The 16,903-nt window shown below is 58.0% G+C and overlaps 1 protein-coding gene across 2 annotated transcripts; it reads right to left on the bottom strand.

Annotated features, from left to right (window-relative positions):
- Positions 1 to 4,716: 4,716 nt before the first annotated feature.
- On the bottom strand, positions 4,717 to 16,100 carry LOC103346748 (TBC1 domain family member 3D). 2 transcript variants are annotated; one of them, XM_051841207.2, is made up of 14 exons: positions 15,971 to 16,100; positions 15,319 to 15,388; positions 15,072 to 15,157; positions 13,975 to 14,017; positions 13,493 to 13,573; positions 12,973 to 13,080; positions 11,775 to 11,884; positions 10,439 to 10,487; positions 9,758 to 9,878; positions 9,105 to 9,199; positions 8,654 to 8,719; positions 8,021 to 8,120; positions 7,338 to 7,490; positions 4,717 to 6,179 (listed from the first exon to the last, which is right to left on the bottom strand). In XM_051841207.2, the coding sequence occupies exons 1-14, from the start codon at positions 15,985 to 15,987 to the stop codon at positions 5,032 to 5,034; spliced, it is 2,247 nt and encodes a 748-aa protein (XP_051697167.2). In that variant the 5' UTR covers positions 15,988 to 16,100; the 3' UTR covers positions 4,717 to 5,031. The 2 variants fall into 2 exon arrangements, with proteins under 2 accessions (XP_051697167.2, XP_069914165.1); XM_070058064.1 differs by lacking the exon at positions 15,971 to 16,100 and having other exon boundaries at positions 15,319 to 15,627.
- Between the last annotated feature and the right edge of the window lie 803 nt (positions 16,101 to 16,903).

Raw genomic sequence — 16,903 nt, 5'->3', positions numbered from 1 at the left:
GTGTAGCGGGTCATTTCTTGTCTGTAATTACTCTGGCCTCTGTTGGGGATGGAAAATAAGGTTAATCCATTACAGTCTGTCCCTAGGGCCAAGACCCCCTTGGTTATTTCCGCTTTTAAAATTCCTTGTTTTATTCAAACGAATGCAATTATTGTTTTAAATTTGTAAATGAATATAATTAACAAAGAAATTCTAACTCAAGTACAGGATTACATTTATTTGGCATCTACTCCATTAACGTCTAGTGTTGAAAAACCATTGTTAATTGTGTGCGCACTGTTAATTAACTCAACATGTTTAATGGTTGTTTTCTTAAATAACTAGTAGGCCACATGTAAATGATCTTTCAAGCATTCACATTTCATTTTGTAAGAGTAAAACCACAGGACAGATTGCTCGACGCATTAGGTTGAACGCGGCCCATGGCTCCCTTGTGCTGTCTTAGGGAAATGGAAAACCCTCCTCACCACCTCAAGCGAATGCCCATACAAACCCAGAGGGGCCAACATTCCTACACTTGGAAATATTACCACATTGTCAAAAGAGCAGCAGATCTGCAATGTAAATTGTGAAACATATGTTGATTCCGTTTTTCCTGTAACAGTAAACTCAGCATTCTTTTAAGCTCAGAAACAAAAATCGTGACATCTAGCACTACCTGTACACGGGATGGGTGCTGGGGCCAGTGCTGCCTGCAGTGTGGGCATCCCATATAGGTACCAGTTCATATCCTGGATGCTTCATTTCTGATCCAGCTCTCTGCTAGGGCCTGGGAAAGCAGTAGAAAGATGGCCCAAGTCCTTGGGCCCCTGTACCCGTGTGGGAGACCAGGAAGCTGCTCCTGGATCCTGGCTTTGGATTGGCACAGCTCCGGCCATTGAAGCCATCTGGGGAGTGAACCAGCAGATGGAAGAGCTCTCTCTGTCTGTCTCTGTCTGCCTCTGCCTCTGCCTCTCAAATATAGATACATCTTAAAAAAAATAGGGGGGGATGGGTGCCTTTTTCCATTTCACTCTCATAAAGGTCCTACAATTAATCGGTTTATCATCCCATTTTATATACCCAGGCAGGTAACATTCAGTTTCCCAGGGTCACACACCTAGTGTAGTAGCCACTAGGGACACTTGGTGAACATTTCCTATTTCCTGTTCATCTAAGTGGGATGGCCAGCAGTCTCCTTTTGTGGTCATAGCTTAAAACAACTAATTACCCAGGCTGAAACTGTGGTGCACAGAGTTAAGTTGCAACCTGTGGTGCCAGCATCCCATGTGGGAGCCGGTTTGTATACCAGCTGCTCCACTTCTGATCCAGCTCCCTGTTAATGCACCAGGGAAGGCAGCAGCAGATGACCCAAGTCCCTGGACCCCTGCGCCCACATGGGAGACTAGAAGAAGCTCCAGGCTCTTGGCTTCGGATTGGCCCAGCTCTGGCCGTTGTAGCCACTGGAGGAGTGAACCAGTGGATGAAAGGTGTCTCTCAGTCTCTTTCCTTCTCTTAAAAACATTACCCCACTTCTTGCTTGTTGAGCATCTGTCAGAGACAGAAGATTCATTCTTCAGCACACCTGGAAAACTCCTTCTGTAATCTTGCTTGGCATCATGTGTATTGAAACAGATGTTTTAGTCTGCTCAGGAGACAGGAGGGTGTGTTTTTGAATTTTGTGGTTATTTTGTTTTGTTTTACTTACGATGCAGGGAGGCACCATGGTGAATCTAGAGGAAGGAAAGAGGGTGTGTGTGTGTGTGTGTGTGTGTGTCGAGAAAAAGATGAGCAAGTGCATGAGCAGGACCAAGTCAGAACTAGAGATGTGTAGAGCAGCACGCAAGAAAAGAACTGCACTACATATGAGGGCTCTTGGAAAATGAATCTAATGAGAAAACTATGCATGGAAATAATAAAAGGTTCTGTAGCAAAACAAAAGAAACATCTAGGTATACTTGCAACAAAATATGCAAAATCTCTATGAGGATCACCACAAAGCTCCTAAAAAAGTCTCAAGGAAGAATTAAACATTTGGAGACACATTCTATGGTCATGGATTGGAAGACTCATTCTAGCTCAGATAGCTGTATTTCTTCACTTGATAGACCAACGCAGTCTTAATCAAAATCCTATCAACAGGGCCAGTGCTGTGGCGTAGCGGGTGCTAGCATTCCATATAGGCGCTGCTTCAAGTCCTGGCTGCTCCTCTTCCAATCTAGCTCTCTACTATGGCCTGGGAAAGCAGTAGAAGATGGCCCAAGTGCTTGGGCCCCTACCATCTGTATGGGAGAATCAGATGAAGGTTGGGGCTCCTGGCTTCAGATCAGCACAGTTCCAGCTGTTGTGGCCAATTGGGGAGTGAACCAGCAGATGGAAGACCTCTTTCTCTCTCTCTCTCTCTCTCTCTCTGCCTCTCCTTCTCTGTGTAACTCTTTGAAATAAATCTTTAAAAAAAATCCTATCAACATGTTTTACAATTACCAAACTGATTTTAAAATGTATGTGGGGATGAAGATACCCCGAAGATCCCACCTCCCATAATTGAAGATGAACATATTGGAGGATTGACGTGTCACAGCTTCACTAACTTAAGAGACAGCCAGTCATGGCAATGTGGGACTGGTGAGAGTCAGAATGGTAACCCCGGAAAAGACCTTCACGAATACAGTTATCAGATCTTTGACAAGAAAGCAAAGTGATACAAAGGAGAAAATCTTAAGAAAGAGCACCAGGTTTGTGAAATCTCCATTCCAGGAGAGGGCAAAGGACTGTCACCAAAGGCAGGTGGCTTTCAATGGAGACGGATGTCTGCAGGTCACCCTGCACATGGCTGACCAGGGGAGGATGGTTCGAGGCCATAGGCAGCAGGAAAGTCTCTAGGTGTGCGTTCCCATTAGTAACACTGTTTAGGGCATGCGCCTGGACAGGTGGATGCCTGCACATCTCTGAGTACACTGCGGTCCACCCAGGAAGCCAGGGCAGAGCAGGGAGCACAGGACAGGCTTGACCTGGACAGGGGCCTTCCCATCCACTTTGCCTGCCCTGTAGCAACCTTGCCTGCAAGCTCATCATCAGGCTCACATCTTCCCCCAGATAAGGAGCAGAAGAAGCAGGTGAAGAGTCCAAAATATGGCCTTATGGTTCCCAGGAACAAGAGGACCAGCCTCGAGCACTGGAGAACAGGAGCAGGCTCAGGACTGGCCCATGGCTGTGGCTCCCCACCCTGGAGAGATGAGTCATCAGCACAGTAGCCACTTGTCACCCTCTATCTCGTCAGCTTCTGGCCTCAGTGTGATTCTGCAAAAAGCACCCTGTGGGGACCAGCGATTCTGAGCCCTTGGGGTCCTGCCACTGACACAGCCATGGCTCATTCAAGAACGGAGTACAGAGTGGTCAACTCCAAACCAGACTCAACAGCTAGAGAATCCTGGGCCTTCCAGACCCAGGGGAAAATGGCTATGGCCTAACCTGCCCCATTGGGATGACCCAGGTAGCTTCTGATGAACAGGGCCTAGTCGCCTTTTGGAGGTCGTGTGGGTTGAGGAAGAGGCTACAAGTGTCAGGGACCCTTGGAGAACTGGGATGCTCTCTCTGCCCAAGGTAGGGTTCCAGACTCCTTCCCTGTGGATCCTCCAGGCCAGGAGCCTCTGAGCCAGGAGTCTCTTCTCCCAACGTCAGGGGACACATTCTCCATGCTAATGACCCCTAGTGACAGCATGACCTGGAGAAGCTGAACCCACTGTGACAGCAGCCCAGGAGGCCTGAGCTGCTAGAGGGCATGTGGGCATCTGGCCAGCCAGGTGTGCCACCAGGACCACCTGGACATTCTGGGGCTGCCTCCACCCACTGGCATCCTGGTCTGTGGTCAGAAGTGCCCTGGGGTCCTCTTGCAGGCTCAGGCCATGAGATGCTGGATTGTGAGATGGGGCAGGGAGGAAAGAAGAGTGGGAACCTGGTGCCCACACACCCAGGACAGTGCACAGAGGTGATCATGGGCCTGGTCCCTTGGCTGGGCCCACACTCCTGAACTGTCCCAAAGACCACATGTACCCAGCCATTGCTGCTCCTCCAGTTTTCCTCTGGTCCACGCTGGGCACAGGTCAATCTCAGGAAGTGATGGAGCACCCCAAGCTGGGTCTCTGACTGCATCTGGAGGCTGTGGCACCTCCAGCCACTTGCAAGGGACTCAGGGACCCTGTGTGGCAGCTCGGCTCCAGGGGTCACAAAATCAAAGGCATTCTGAAACCATTTAATACACAATCAACAAGGGGCAGAAGTTCCCGAGGGTTCCTTCACAAAGGCGGGAGGGGTATGTGGCAGCCCACAGGTGCCTGGGTTCATGTCCTATCTCATCTCCTGCTCTGAGGGTGCCCATAGCAACTGTGGCAGTGGACTGGCTCCTTGGCCGAGATGAGCCAGCGTGAGGCCACTCAGGGAGGGGGAGAGGAGCTCCAGAGAGGAGCCTTGTCAATTGGGGAGGCCACCAGGCATAGAGAAGCTAGATGCTGGCCGAGTTGAGCTAGGGTGAGAAAGCTCAGGGAGGGGAGAGGAGCTGCAGAGAGGAGCCTTGTCAGGCGGGAGGTGCTGGGCATAGAGAAGCTAGGCTTCTGGCCGAGTTGAGCTAGGATAAGGCCTCATGGTGAGGGAGTGGAGCTCCAGAGAGGAGCCTTGTCAATCAGGGAGGATGCCAGGCAAAGAGAAGCTAGATGCTGGCCGAGTTGAGCTAGGGTGAGGAAGCTCAGGGAGGGGGAGAGGAGCTCCAGAGAGGAGCCTTGTCCATCAGGGAGGCCGGCGGGCATAGAGAAGCTAGATGCTGGCCGAGTTGAGCTAGGGTGAGGCAGCTCAGGTGGGGGAGAGGAGCTCCAGAGAGGAGCCTTGTCAATCAGGGAGGATGCCTGGCAAAGAGAAGCTAGATGCTGGCCGAGTTGAGCTAGGGTGAGGCAGCTCAGGGAGGGAGAGAGGAGCTCCAGAGAGGAGCCTTGACCATCAGGGAAGCCGGCGGGCATAGACAAGCTAGCCTCCTTGGCCGAGATGAGCATGGGTGAAGCCTCAGGATGGGGGAGAGGAGCTCCAGAGAGGAGCCTTGTCCATCGGGGAGGCCGCTGTGCTCAGACAGCCTAAGCTTCTGGCCCGTCTGAGCTGGACACCTGGTGGGCTCTTCTTCCCCTCCAGGTGCCCACACACATCCAGCTCCTCCATGGAATGGGCAGCAAGGAGGCCTCGAGCCAGGGAGGGCACACAGGCCTGGTCTCCCAGTGCAGAGCTGGCTCCTGCAGGCTCCAGCCCGTGACTGTCCCCAGAGTGCATGGGGCTCCCATGCAGGGAGGGCGTCTTCAGCCCTGCTCCCAGGGCTGGCACAGCCTGCATGGGCCCGGGATCCAGGGGCTCTGAGGCAGGTGGGGGAGGGGCCCTGAGACCCTGCTGGCCACCCAGCTCCAGGGGCCAGAAATCAGCGCCTTTGACAGGCGGGCTGAGATTTGGGAGGCCCCCCCATCGGGACAGGTCTCCCCTGCTCTGCAAGCTCTGTGGGGCCAAGAGGCCTGGGCCACGCAGAGACTCTGAGGACTTCACAGACAGGGCTGGGGACGAGGGCTCTGGGGAGGCACCCTCTTCACAGCCTCCCTCCTCGTCCTCTTCAAAAATTGTCTCGGGCAGGACGAATCTCAGGTCCCGAAGCAGCTTTGGCCAGGGAGACGCAGGACACTCAGCAGCCTGGTCTTCCTCCCCTTCCTCCTCCTCTTCGTCCTCTTCCTGCTTCTCCAGGCCGCTGTAGTACTCCTCGTCCTCAGAGTCGGAGTCATCTTGGAAGGTCACGTTGAGTTTGGTCAGGGAAGTCCAGCGCCGGAGGGGGCCTGGCTCGTCCAGCCAGGAGCACTGTGGGCCCGAGAGGTGGGCGGCGCCCCCTGACCCTGAGGCCCCCGTGGAGGAGCCCTGGCCGCGGGGCTGGGTGCTGCTCTCGCCACGACTGCCCTTCTCCTCCTTGGTGTGTTGCTTGGAGTCGGGCTGGACGGCAGATCCGAGAGGACCGGTCTCCCCGGGGACAGAAGCTGAAGCCCCCGCTGGCTCCTGGAGAGCTGCAGCAGCAGGGTGACAGCCTTTGCGCTCAACGATGGTCTTGATGGACACTGGTGGGGGAGCGCGCTCCTGAGAGCCAGGCGGCACCTGCAGGGCCGGGCTGCCATCTTCGGTTGGCTTATCTGGAAAAAGAACAGATGGGTTTAATTTCTCCACGGCCACCATCTGGCCTGCAGGGTGCCTGCCCTGACCTGACCCTTGGGGTCCCCATTACTCGGTGTGATGCTCAGGACACCTCCAGCCTGCTGGCCGCAGAAGGAATGGTGCATGCAGCCTGGGCCATGGGAATGACAGGGACACCTCTGGTTCTCCCCTCAAAGCCCACAGACTGGACAGGCCTTGAGCCCCCCACCTCACTCTCTCATCTCTGGAGACTGCTGGCACCAACTCAGGACCCCATTACCTACCCCACCTGAAATCCTGGGCCCTAACAGTGCATTGGCTGAGTTACCCGCATCTGAGTCCCTCCTCAATTGTAGGAAGGGAACTGAGCCTAAGATGATGGGGGTGAGAGCTGGGGCTGTGGGGCAGACATGGGGTCTGGCCAGGCCCTCGGGGACAGGGAATGTGGTTTCCAAAGAGGTGGCAGGGGTTCCCTGTGTCCTCTGCCCCTGGGCCACAGTCCCTTTCCCGGTGAAACTGGGCTGTCATTGCTTCTGTCTCACGAGCACCCAGGGGAGGCAGCACCTGGAAGCACAGTGGGGACTTCCCAGTGTCTGAACAGGCTGCCCCTGGGCCCCCACTGCCAGCCTCTAGAGCTGGGACAAAGCCATCTCTGCTCTGCATGGGGACCCAGGTGCTCAGGTCCTTGTCAGCAGGGGACAAGAACGGGGACCCCTCTGCACCAGAGCCCAGAGGCCACTGCTGCTCCGGGTCCTGCTGACTTCTGTTGGCCCAAGGCTAGGACTGCAGAGCCCACACTCAGCTGAACTTGGGTTCTGCCGTGGGGGCCCCCAGCGCCTGCCTCTGCGCCCACCCTGCTCACAGGAGTGGACTCGGCCCCCACTACTGGGTTCAGGGCACGTGGGCCTTCCAGGGGTCCTCAGATGGCTGAAGGGGATCCAGTGCCGGCTGGACCACCCCGCAGGAGGATCCAGGGAAGCTGCCCGAGGCCCCGCCAGGCCATGCTGTCAGAAGCTCCTGAAAGCAGAACTGCTGAGCCCAGGGAGGACAAGGAGGACTAGGAAGAGGTGAGTCCCTGGGTGGGGCTGCCAGGGCCTGGCACTCCCACTACTGACTCCCCCAAGGGAGCATGGGACGGGGCCGTGTGCTGGACTCACCTTCGGGAGGCAGGAGGCACTGCAGCTTCCCCAGCTCACGCATGGAGGCCCGCAGCTGCCTGATGACTGCATCCTCGCTCAGTGACCAGGCCTGCTTCAGGGTCACCTGCAGGAACTCCCGGATGTGGTCCCTGGACATCTTCATCAGGCGCTCTAGACATGGGGGTGGGTGTCAGGCTAGGAGGAGCCCTAGGCATGGCGTAGCCACCATGGCTGCTCCAACCCTTGTTTCTGCTGCAACCCCTGACCCTGGCCCTGTCCCCCACTTGCTGGCCCTGAGGCTCAGCCTCAGCTTGGACCACCCTCAGCAGGACAGGGCCTGCCTGGTCTGCACAGCAGGCTCCTTCCTGTGTCTGCTGGGCCTGGGGAAGCTCAGCTCTGCTCAGAGTCACAGGCCACCAGGTCAAGAGAGCCAGGCAGTGGGGAAGGAGCGCATGCAGGAACTCCTGGATGTGGTCCCGGGGCATCTTCAACATGGGCTCTGGACATGGGGGTGGGTGTCAGGCTGGGAGGCGCCATTTTTGGGGGTTGGGGATGAAACGGGATTCGCAATGCCCCCTAAGCTGGCCAAGAACTCAGAAAACTCGTCCCTCCCCTAGGTTCTGCTCACCCGGGCCAAGCATGGGACCCCCCCAACTCCTCCATCCCCAGCACCCAGGCCTCTGTGGGCCCTGAGGACTTACTTCGGTGGACCTTGAGGACGGTGTACACCATGCCGGTGAGTACGTGCGCGCCCTCAAGGATGTAAATGTCGAACATCCGAAGTGCCAGGGGGAACGGCACCTGGGGAACAGAGGCATTGGAGGACCCCACGCATCAGGGCCTTAGTAGGACCCACAGTGGGTGGGTGTGCAGTGTCATAGGGCATCCTAGCTGTGCCCTAGAAGCCCAGAGAGAAAGAGTACCAAGGCCTATCCAGGACCCTGGGGCCACGCGGACTGCTCTGCACACTTTGGAAGCCACCCTGGAGATGCCAGACAGCCCAGGGACCTGGGGGAGGGGTCAGCCCTTGGGCTGTGCTGAAACCAGCCTGTGGCACCCAGGGTCTATGGATCTGCTGCCTCTCACTGTAGGGCTCTGGCCTTTGCCAGGCTCTCAGGATGGGTCCTGGTGGGACCTGTCCCCTCCTTGCTGTCCCTGAGGCTCAGCCTCAGCTTGGACCACCCTCAGCAGAGCAGGGCCTGCCTGGTCTGCACAGCAGGCTCCCTCCTGTGTCTGTTGGGGCTGGGGGAGCTCAGAGTCAGAGACCACCAGGTCAAGAGAGCCAGGTACTGGGGCAGGAGCTTCCCTGGGCAAGGGGTCCCTGGGGCACTTACCCCATCCAGGAAGCACTGGATGTACCAGTGGGCGGTGTAGTCCTCAAGGCACACACCCTCCTTCTCCTGAGAAGAGGCAGAGGGGGCTCAGGGCCCAGGGCCCAGGGCCCAGGCCTGACTCCCTCTAATCTGAGCCCTGTGGCAGAGCCCCTGGGTGCAGGAAGCCCAGCAGCAGGTGCATCCCCCCTCCCAGCGATGCAGATTCCTGAAAGGACACAGGTCCCTCAGTCCACTCTACCCTGGGGACAGCATCTCCCTTCAATCTACACAAACTCTGGGGGAACAAGTGGTGGAAAACACACCAACACCCAAGCTGCCACAGACCCCAGTAACAAGGAAAGTCTTGGTGAGGACGTAGCCTCCCCTGGCCCAGGAAGCAGTCAGGACCCCTCTCTGTCCTCCCCTCCCTCAGCACAGAGCCCCCGAGGGGAGAAAGGAGATGTTTACTTACCAGGTGTTTCTCCAGGGAGGGGAGCACGCGACGCATGATAGCTCCCAGGTGGTGCTGGAATCGCTCCAGTTTTGGGGAGTCCGGTGTGTAGAAATCTGAGTAATAGCAACCCCCCGGCCCTCACTTCAGAGTGTCTTCCCGGGAAGGCTGGAAAGTCAAAGGCTTGGGGCGGGTTCTTTCTGAACATGGAGGGTCAGGGGAAGCTCTAACAGGCAGGGGAGCCTCAGGGGAAGGGGGGGTACAGCTGACAGCCCAGGGCAGGCTGCCTAAGGTGACCTCTGGGCTGACTGCAGTCACACTGGGTGCCTCAGGGCCATCTGGACACTCAGGGTGAGGAGGGGTCACCCTAGAATGGATGCTCCTTCTGCAAGGGTGTGGCTCAGTGGGTGGGAGTCTGAGTAGAGATGTGAAGCAGTAAGGCCAGTAGAGACCTAAGGGTCATTTGTCAAAGACAAGGCACAGGACCTTTGTGTGATGGGAAGTGAGGGGTATGGCTTGGTATTGGGTCCTCTGCCGGCCCTGGCTTCTAAGAAAGCATTCTGAGGGAGACCGCCCTATGCACGCAGCAGCCAGTGAGGGACAATGTCCCAGTCACTTGTCTGCATGCCCATCCCTGCACTTGCAGGACCACGCCCACCACACCCATCACCCACCATGCATCGCGTGCTGGCTGTCCCCCATGAGCTGGACTAGGGCCCAGAAAGCATCCTCTTCACTCAGCCACATCAGCAGCAGGGCTGCCACGTGGCTTAGGCCCTGGCTGTAGCCCAATTCCTGGAAGAACACAAAACACATCAGAAGGACCTCCCTGGCTGGGATGATCTCACGTGGCAAGGGTGACCTCTCCTGGGAGAGCTGAGCATTACCACCAGGCCCCACTGCTGCCCCTTGGGTGTCAGGATCTCTCAAAGTTCCTGGAGAGAATCCTGCAGGGTCTGAGCGCAGGCTGTGCAGGGTTAAGAAGAGGTATGAGCCCCACCCCAGATGTCAGGAAGGGGAAGACTGTTGTGGGAGTGCAGACTGCACACCCGTGATGGCCTCTGGAGCTCTCTGCTGCACAGGTGCCCTGCTGGGCCCCACTGCAGACGTGAGGAAGAAGCACCATAGTAAGGCCTGCCTGGGCCAGAACAGAGCCCAGCCCAGGAGAAGGCTTCCGTTCTGCCCCAGAACTTGAGGTTGGGGCCAAGGAGGCCATGAGCTTGAACTCTACCCCTCAGTCTCTGCCTTGTGGATTAGAGAGGCCCCCTCAACCCAGGCTAGGATTTCTGTGACCAGGGGCACCCTGCATGGACAGCTCTGGATATGACCTTGGAACGTTATCGCAGAATACTCACGGGGTTGTACATTGAGTATGCGAGGAGCACCTCAAATAAGGAGCGTTGTCTGGAAGAGAGAGGACAGAGGCTGTGCGTCCAGTGCTGCCGAGGCTCTCAGTGTGGCTCTGCCTAACAGAGCCTGACAGCCACACGCAGGGCCCTTGATACTCTGCTCATGAGCAGTGACGTCATCAGGGCACCTGCGTGTGGTCCACCGTGTGGGTGAGTGCTGCCTGCAGGGACATGCACATCTCCCAGGGTGCAGTCATGTGCAGTTTCGTTTCCCCAGGTGGGTGTTCATTGCAGAGGTGAGCGTCCCACTGTGGGAAGTGCAGTCCCGTGGGTCTAAGCCATGGAGAGTCAGCCTCCCATGCACGTTCATTCTGATAGGGAGCAGCTCCTGTGGCCTATCTGTTCCCCATGAGCCTCTGTGGCCAAACTCCCCACCTCCCCCAGCCCGTGACCACCACTGCCCTGTTGTGTGTCCTGGAGTTTGGCCTCTTGCAGACGTCCTGTGAGTGGATCATAGCACGTGTAGCCTTTGAGGGATGCTTCCTCTCTTAGCAGAATGCACCTGAGATGCATCCAGGTGAGCCCAGGGCCGAGCCTCGTCCTGCCTCTCACTGAATCCTGTTCTCGGATTCAGCTGTGACACGGGTTGCTTATCCGTTTCCCCACTGAGCATCGTGCAGGGTAGTCCTGCGTCCAGTGACTGTGAACACAACCCTGAATCTTGCGTGAGGGTTTTATGCACTCAGCTGTTCTGGTGGTTGTGTAAATGTGCGTGTGTGCTGGGGGTTCATGTGGAAGGTGTGTGTCTCTCATTGTGAGAAATGGCCCTGGGTGCTGCTGGGGGCCTGGGCACTGTGCTCTGTTCCTGCAACGAACCGGAATTGCGCTCACCTCACGTTTTCCCCAGCACCCGGCGTTCAGTGGTCTTAGTTCCCCCATTCTCACAGCTGTGCGCTGGTGCCCCGTTGTGGTTTAGGTGCTAAGCATGTTTTCACGCGTTGAGTAGGAGAGTTGTGTGTGCCATCATGCAGGGGCCCTCCTGAGCCTTGGCCCATGTCAGGGCAGGGAACCCTCATTTGCTTTGTTGTTATTGAGATTTACAAACTTCATTTTCTGTATTTTGCAAATACTGTCTCCCCTTGTGTTCCTTTTCATTTCATTCCCACCAAAGTGTCTTTGGGAAAGCAAACTGTTCAGTATAAATAGAAGGCCATGGATCCATTTTTTTCTGTCCTACAGGAATTATGCTTTAGGTGTGAGCCCACGTCTCTCCTAGGACCCCATGTGTCCCAGGACCCTTGCACCTCCCTCCCCCAGGGCCCCTCCAGCCCAGAGGCCTCACTTGGCTCCGTATCGCTCTCGAAACATGATGTGACTTCTGAACGTGCGTGCTACATCTTCATCGATCTGTTGGACTTGATCTGAGCACAACCTGGCCCGTTCCTTCATCTCCTGCAGGGCAGGGCCGAGGGGGAGGGGCCAGCCTCAGGACGAGCCAACCCCCACTGTCACACAAGCACCCCAAAGCCACATCAGCTCTTCTGGTTGGCAGGGAGAGTTCCCCTTGAGGGAAGCTCATTCCCCTGATCCACGGAGGGTCATGGGTTCCCCACTCACCTTAGTGTCCACGCCACCCCCAGTGCCCAGCAGAGGGGCCACTGTGGACCCGCTACAGTCAGCCTGAGGCCAGGGGCTCTGCCAATGTCCTTCTGTGCTACCTCTGCCTTCCCAGAGCAGGAGAGACTGAATCAGGCCTCCGAGCCTCCTCACTGGGCTCTCAGGCCCCACAGGACAGGAGTCAGCCTCACCCTGACCAGCCTTCAGGGCTGCCCCCTGCAGGAGAGCCCCAGCTCCATCAAGAGAGTGGACACCCTTCTTGGACTTGGAGCTGGCCCCAGGGGCAGCCCCCACTTGAAGACTTGGGCGAGGGCGGGGCTGGCGGCTCAGTTGCTCCTTGCTCCCTGATGTCAGCCAGGGAGGTGACAGCCCGGGGCCAGCCCTCTGATGGATCAGCCCTCATTCCCAGAAGCAGTTGAGAGCTGACTCTGACCGATGGAACCAGCAGGCCAGGTGGGGGCTGGGTGAGCTGAGGCCAGGCCAGGCATGAGAAGGCCCAGGTGAGGGCAGGGCCCGGCGAGCATAAGAAACGCACAAGCAGGGTCAGGTGTGGGGAGGGCCGTTAGGGACAGAGCCAGCTGAGGGCCCTAGCACACAGGATTTCCACCTCACTCCAGGCCGTCTCTATCCATTCAGGACCCAGCACAATGGCACTGGGCAGTCCTGGGCCTAGAGGCAAGGCAGGACCACAGGGATGAGGGCTGTGGCCCTGACCGGATCCTTGTGTCCAGGCCCATTTGTGTGTGGGGAGACATGGAGGAGGCTTCTGGGGAGACGTGGATGAGGCAGAGGGGAGGGCCGGGTGGGGGCCCCAACCAAATGACCACTCCTCCTTGGCATTACTTGTCCACCACACGGGAGCCTTGCACTCCTGAGCAGGCCCAAGCGGGTCGGCCTGCCTCAGATTGCACGCAGAGCCATACCTCGAATTTGCCAGGGTTCTGGGCCTTCCTGGTATCCACGGAGAGCATCATGGCCCACACCTTGCCGCGCACCTGGGCAGGGATGCCTTTCTCAATTCTCCGGTGGAACTACAGGAGAGAGGAGGCTCTGGTGAGACCCGCCCCAGGCCCTCTGTTGGGGGGGAGTGTAGGGTGAGACAGCAGGAAGGGGAGCCCTGGGCTCTGTGCTGTGTCCCCAGATCTGCCTGGACCTGGGCCTCCTGACCCAACAGTGAGAGGAGGGCCGAGGGCTCAGTGCAGGCTCTGTGGTGCACTCACTGCCCACACAGGGCACCAGGAACTGTGCCTGCCCTGCATCTGGGAGTGGCCCCAGGGGAGACTGGATCTTCTACTGCGGCAGTGTCCTGGGTGCAAGGGCATTGGGCTGAGATGACCTGTGTCCTTTCAGGGCAGGACAGTTGTGTCTGAGAGGCACAGCGATGGGCACTGTCCATCCCAACTCCACCCTCAGTGGTCCCCAGGGGCCCTCAGGTCCAGGTACCTTCTCACTGCTGCGGTACTTGGTGAAATTTCGCAGCATCTTGTTCCATTTTTGCAGTCGGCGGCCCTCCTGATGTTTATGCTGGGAATGGAGACAGGATGGTGTGAGCCCAGCAGTGTCCTCTGGAGAAGCCACGGATGCAGCTCAGGAGGCTGTGGACAACTCAGCTGGGAGGAGCCAGCAAAGGGGCAGACCACGGCACCCAGACCTTCCAACTAGGGGAGCCTCAGGGGCTTGGGCTCTGCCCACAGGACAAGCCATCCTCAAGCCAGTCCCATCTCATCCAGGAAAGTGGGTCACAGTGGCCCACAGGTGGGGACCTCAGAGCTGCAGGCCTGCTCTGGGGCATGTGGGCCTCAACAGATCTCCTGGGGACTGCTGTCCCTGGAGGACCATATGGCACTCCCCTAAGCACTGCCTATACCCACAGGCCTGCTAGTTCTGCCTCCTAGATGAAGAGTCCATGGCCAAGGTCAGCTTACCCATTGCACTGCCAGGCATCCATGCCTGGGCGGCTTCTGCTTACTGAAAGGCAAGAGAGACAACACCATGAGAATGGGCACTGAACCACGCATGGTCCACTTCCCCAGCAAGGCTGGGACAGGACCCGTGTCCTCCTCACCCTGCTGAGGTGCAGCCCAGGGCACAGAGAAGGGCAGGGAGGGGGCAGCCATGCTGCAGGCAGACACCCAGCAGGGGCTGTGACCGTGAGCATAGGGAGCCCAGGGCCAGGGAGGAGCCCTTGCTGCCAGTGCTGTGAGTGTGCAGCTGGGACTCGAAGCACCTGGGACCACCACACCTCCCTGGGTACCCCCCTGCTCACCCTCCTCCCTATGCACTGGCTGCCTGAGGTGCCTGCTCCCCACCTCACCCTCCTCAGCCCGGACCGTGGCCATCTCTCCACCAATCGGCTCCTGCTTTTTCTCCAGGTTCTGGCACAACATGGAGCCAGAACCCCCATCCCCGAGAGCTAAGGTGGCCGAGACGGCTCCATCCCTCTAGGTCACCGGAGCCCACCCTCCAGCCACGGGGCCTCCAAGTCTGTCTCTTGCCCTCAGGTCCCACTCCTCCCAGCACAGTGCCCTCCGCTGCAAACCCCTCTGTCCCGGTCTGTACTGGGGAAGCCTGCAGGCAGGTTCGGAGCCTTGAGGTCACATCCCTGGCCTTCCCTCAGGCCAGGCCTTTAAGCCTTTAGCTTGGCCCCTGAGACCCAGGTACCTCCTGGACAACTGCCACCTTCTAGGCTGATGCCCCAACCCTGTGGCCACAGCTCTGGAATGCTGATGGCCCGGTTGTGTCCCCTAGGAGCAGGGCAAGACCCTCAAGCCACCCCCTCTACTTAGCATGAACAGAGGCCTCAGAGGCAGTGTGCCCCGTGCTTGCCCCATGTCCAGTTCTGTCCCTGCCTGCAGTTTGGATTCACTCACTGGGTCATCAGCTCTGGCCACACGCTGACCTGTGCCTGCACTGTTACAACAGCTTGGATCAAGGAGGGGGCCTGGGGACAGGTGTGCTACCTAATGGTGGGGTTTCTGACCCTGGTCCCTCCCCTGGGTGGATCGGGGTGCAGAGGACTCACCGCAGGAAGCCAAGTTTGTCTGGGACAAGGGCTCCACTCTCGTTGTCCTCTTCTCCCAGGTGAAACTGGGGCCCTTTACGGGGACCCTGCAGGGGAGAGGGGACCCAGGTGAGAAGTCCGGGTCTCAGTCACTGAGGGAAGCTGAGCCACCCTCCCCACTGTGTCCCCAGGGAGGTGGGGTCTGGCTCTCACAGGCACAGTACTTGAGGCAGGGTCCTACCTCCTCTCCCAGCACCCTGGCCCATACCTGCTCATATTTCAAGATGATCCCTGCTCGCTCCTGGGCCCTGCCGGACCTCAGGGCGTCCATATCCAATCTGTAAGACACACACGCACATGTGAGCCAGCACAGGGAGCCCACGGGAACTGCTGCCCTGAGGGCTGTCCCCCTGGTCAGAGGGGGGACAGCCACACAGCCAGGTGGGCGGGCACCTGGTGGTCGGGTCCCAGGAGGATGACTTGTCCAGAGCACAGGGACTAGGGACAGTTGGGGAAGGACAGCCCCCACCTTGCCTCCCCTGCCCTGGGAAAGGATGCTCCTCTCCCAGCCTGGCATCCACGTGTCCTCCAGGGAGCCCAAGTCCAAGGGTCTCCCTGGCCCTCTCCCAGCCCCCGCGTCTCTAGGGCTCTCAGAGCCAGCCTCGCTGCCCCACCTGATACCAGCTGATCCAACACCTAGTCTTGAACCCGTGTCTGACACAGACTCACACCAAGGCCCATTCGACACTGATGACCAGCAGAGTGGGAGGAATGAGACGACTGTATACACGCTCTGCACACAGGGGCCGACTGAGAGCTCAGCCACATCACTCATGGAACCTGGCGTGGGAGACCAGTGCCACCCACCTGGCGTGACCTTCCCCATGTCACAGCTCATGCACAGAGCAAGTCCCACTCACCTCCATCGCGAATCCATTGGATTCTAGCAAAAGTGCCTCCTGCCTACGCTACCAACATCTGGTCAGTTGGGCAGTAGATGCACTACTGACCGCTGGTTGCCGACAACCCAGAGTGCACAGTTCTCAGTGACTGTGATGTCACAGAATCCTGCCAGCCAATCCCAAGTGACACACAGCTCTGGCAAGGGGTCAGGGTTCTCATCCCGGCTTCATAAAAAGTCACCAGAAGTGGGGCCTGTGTTCTCCCCAGGGCCCAGGTGAAGAGGGCAGGGCTCTGGCAGAACTGCCCCAGAACCAGGGGTGCCAGGGCCCTCTGCCACCTGCCGTAACGGTCCCAAGTCTCAGGCAACCTGCACCTCCTGCCCCTCCTTTCTTCCTCTGCAATTTTATTACAGCACAACTGTGAAAGCCTTTCTCTATGAATACAAGGTGGCACAGGGAGCCCCATCATGGCCTGTCCATCTCCCTGAGGTCCCCACACTCGGGACTGCCCTTGCAATGACCTGAATGGAGACTCCCAAGGCTGCAGCCTCCTGTCCTACCACAGGCCCCACCCTAGCACTCCCAACCCCTGCCGACCCCTCCTGCTCTGTTCCAGCCCTTCTTCCCAGGAGTTTTAGGAGGTGGACACCGGCATCCTCCTGGGATGGGGGGAGGGGAGCAGCCCGCTGAGCACCACCTGCATAGGACCTCAAGCCAGCGTGGTCCAGACTGTCCAGAGCGGGAGCCAGGGCCCTGTCCTGACACTGACCATGGCTTCAGGCACAGAGCACTGAGAACTCCTGGGCACCAGCTCCTGAGCCGCACGCTGGTAACACCGGGCTGCTGCTGACCATAAGGACAGGGACAGCATGCATCGGGCAGGAGCAGCCACAGGCCCACAGTTTCCCGGGGTGCTGATCACCGGGACACCCACCCCTGAGGGATGCAGGG

This window comes from Oryctolagus cuniculus, chromosome 15 (assembly GCF_964237555.1).
Source record: "Oryctolagus cuniculus chromosome 15, mOryCun1.1, whole genome shotgun sequence".
Taxonomy (NCBI): domain Eukaryota; kingdom Metazoa; phylum Chordata; class Mammalia; order Lagomorpha; family Leporidae; genus Oryctolagus; species Oryctolagus cuniculus.
Note: the sequence above shows the minus strand (reverse complement) of the source record. Positions and strands in the feature narration are given on the sequence as shown.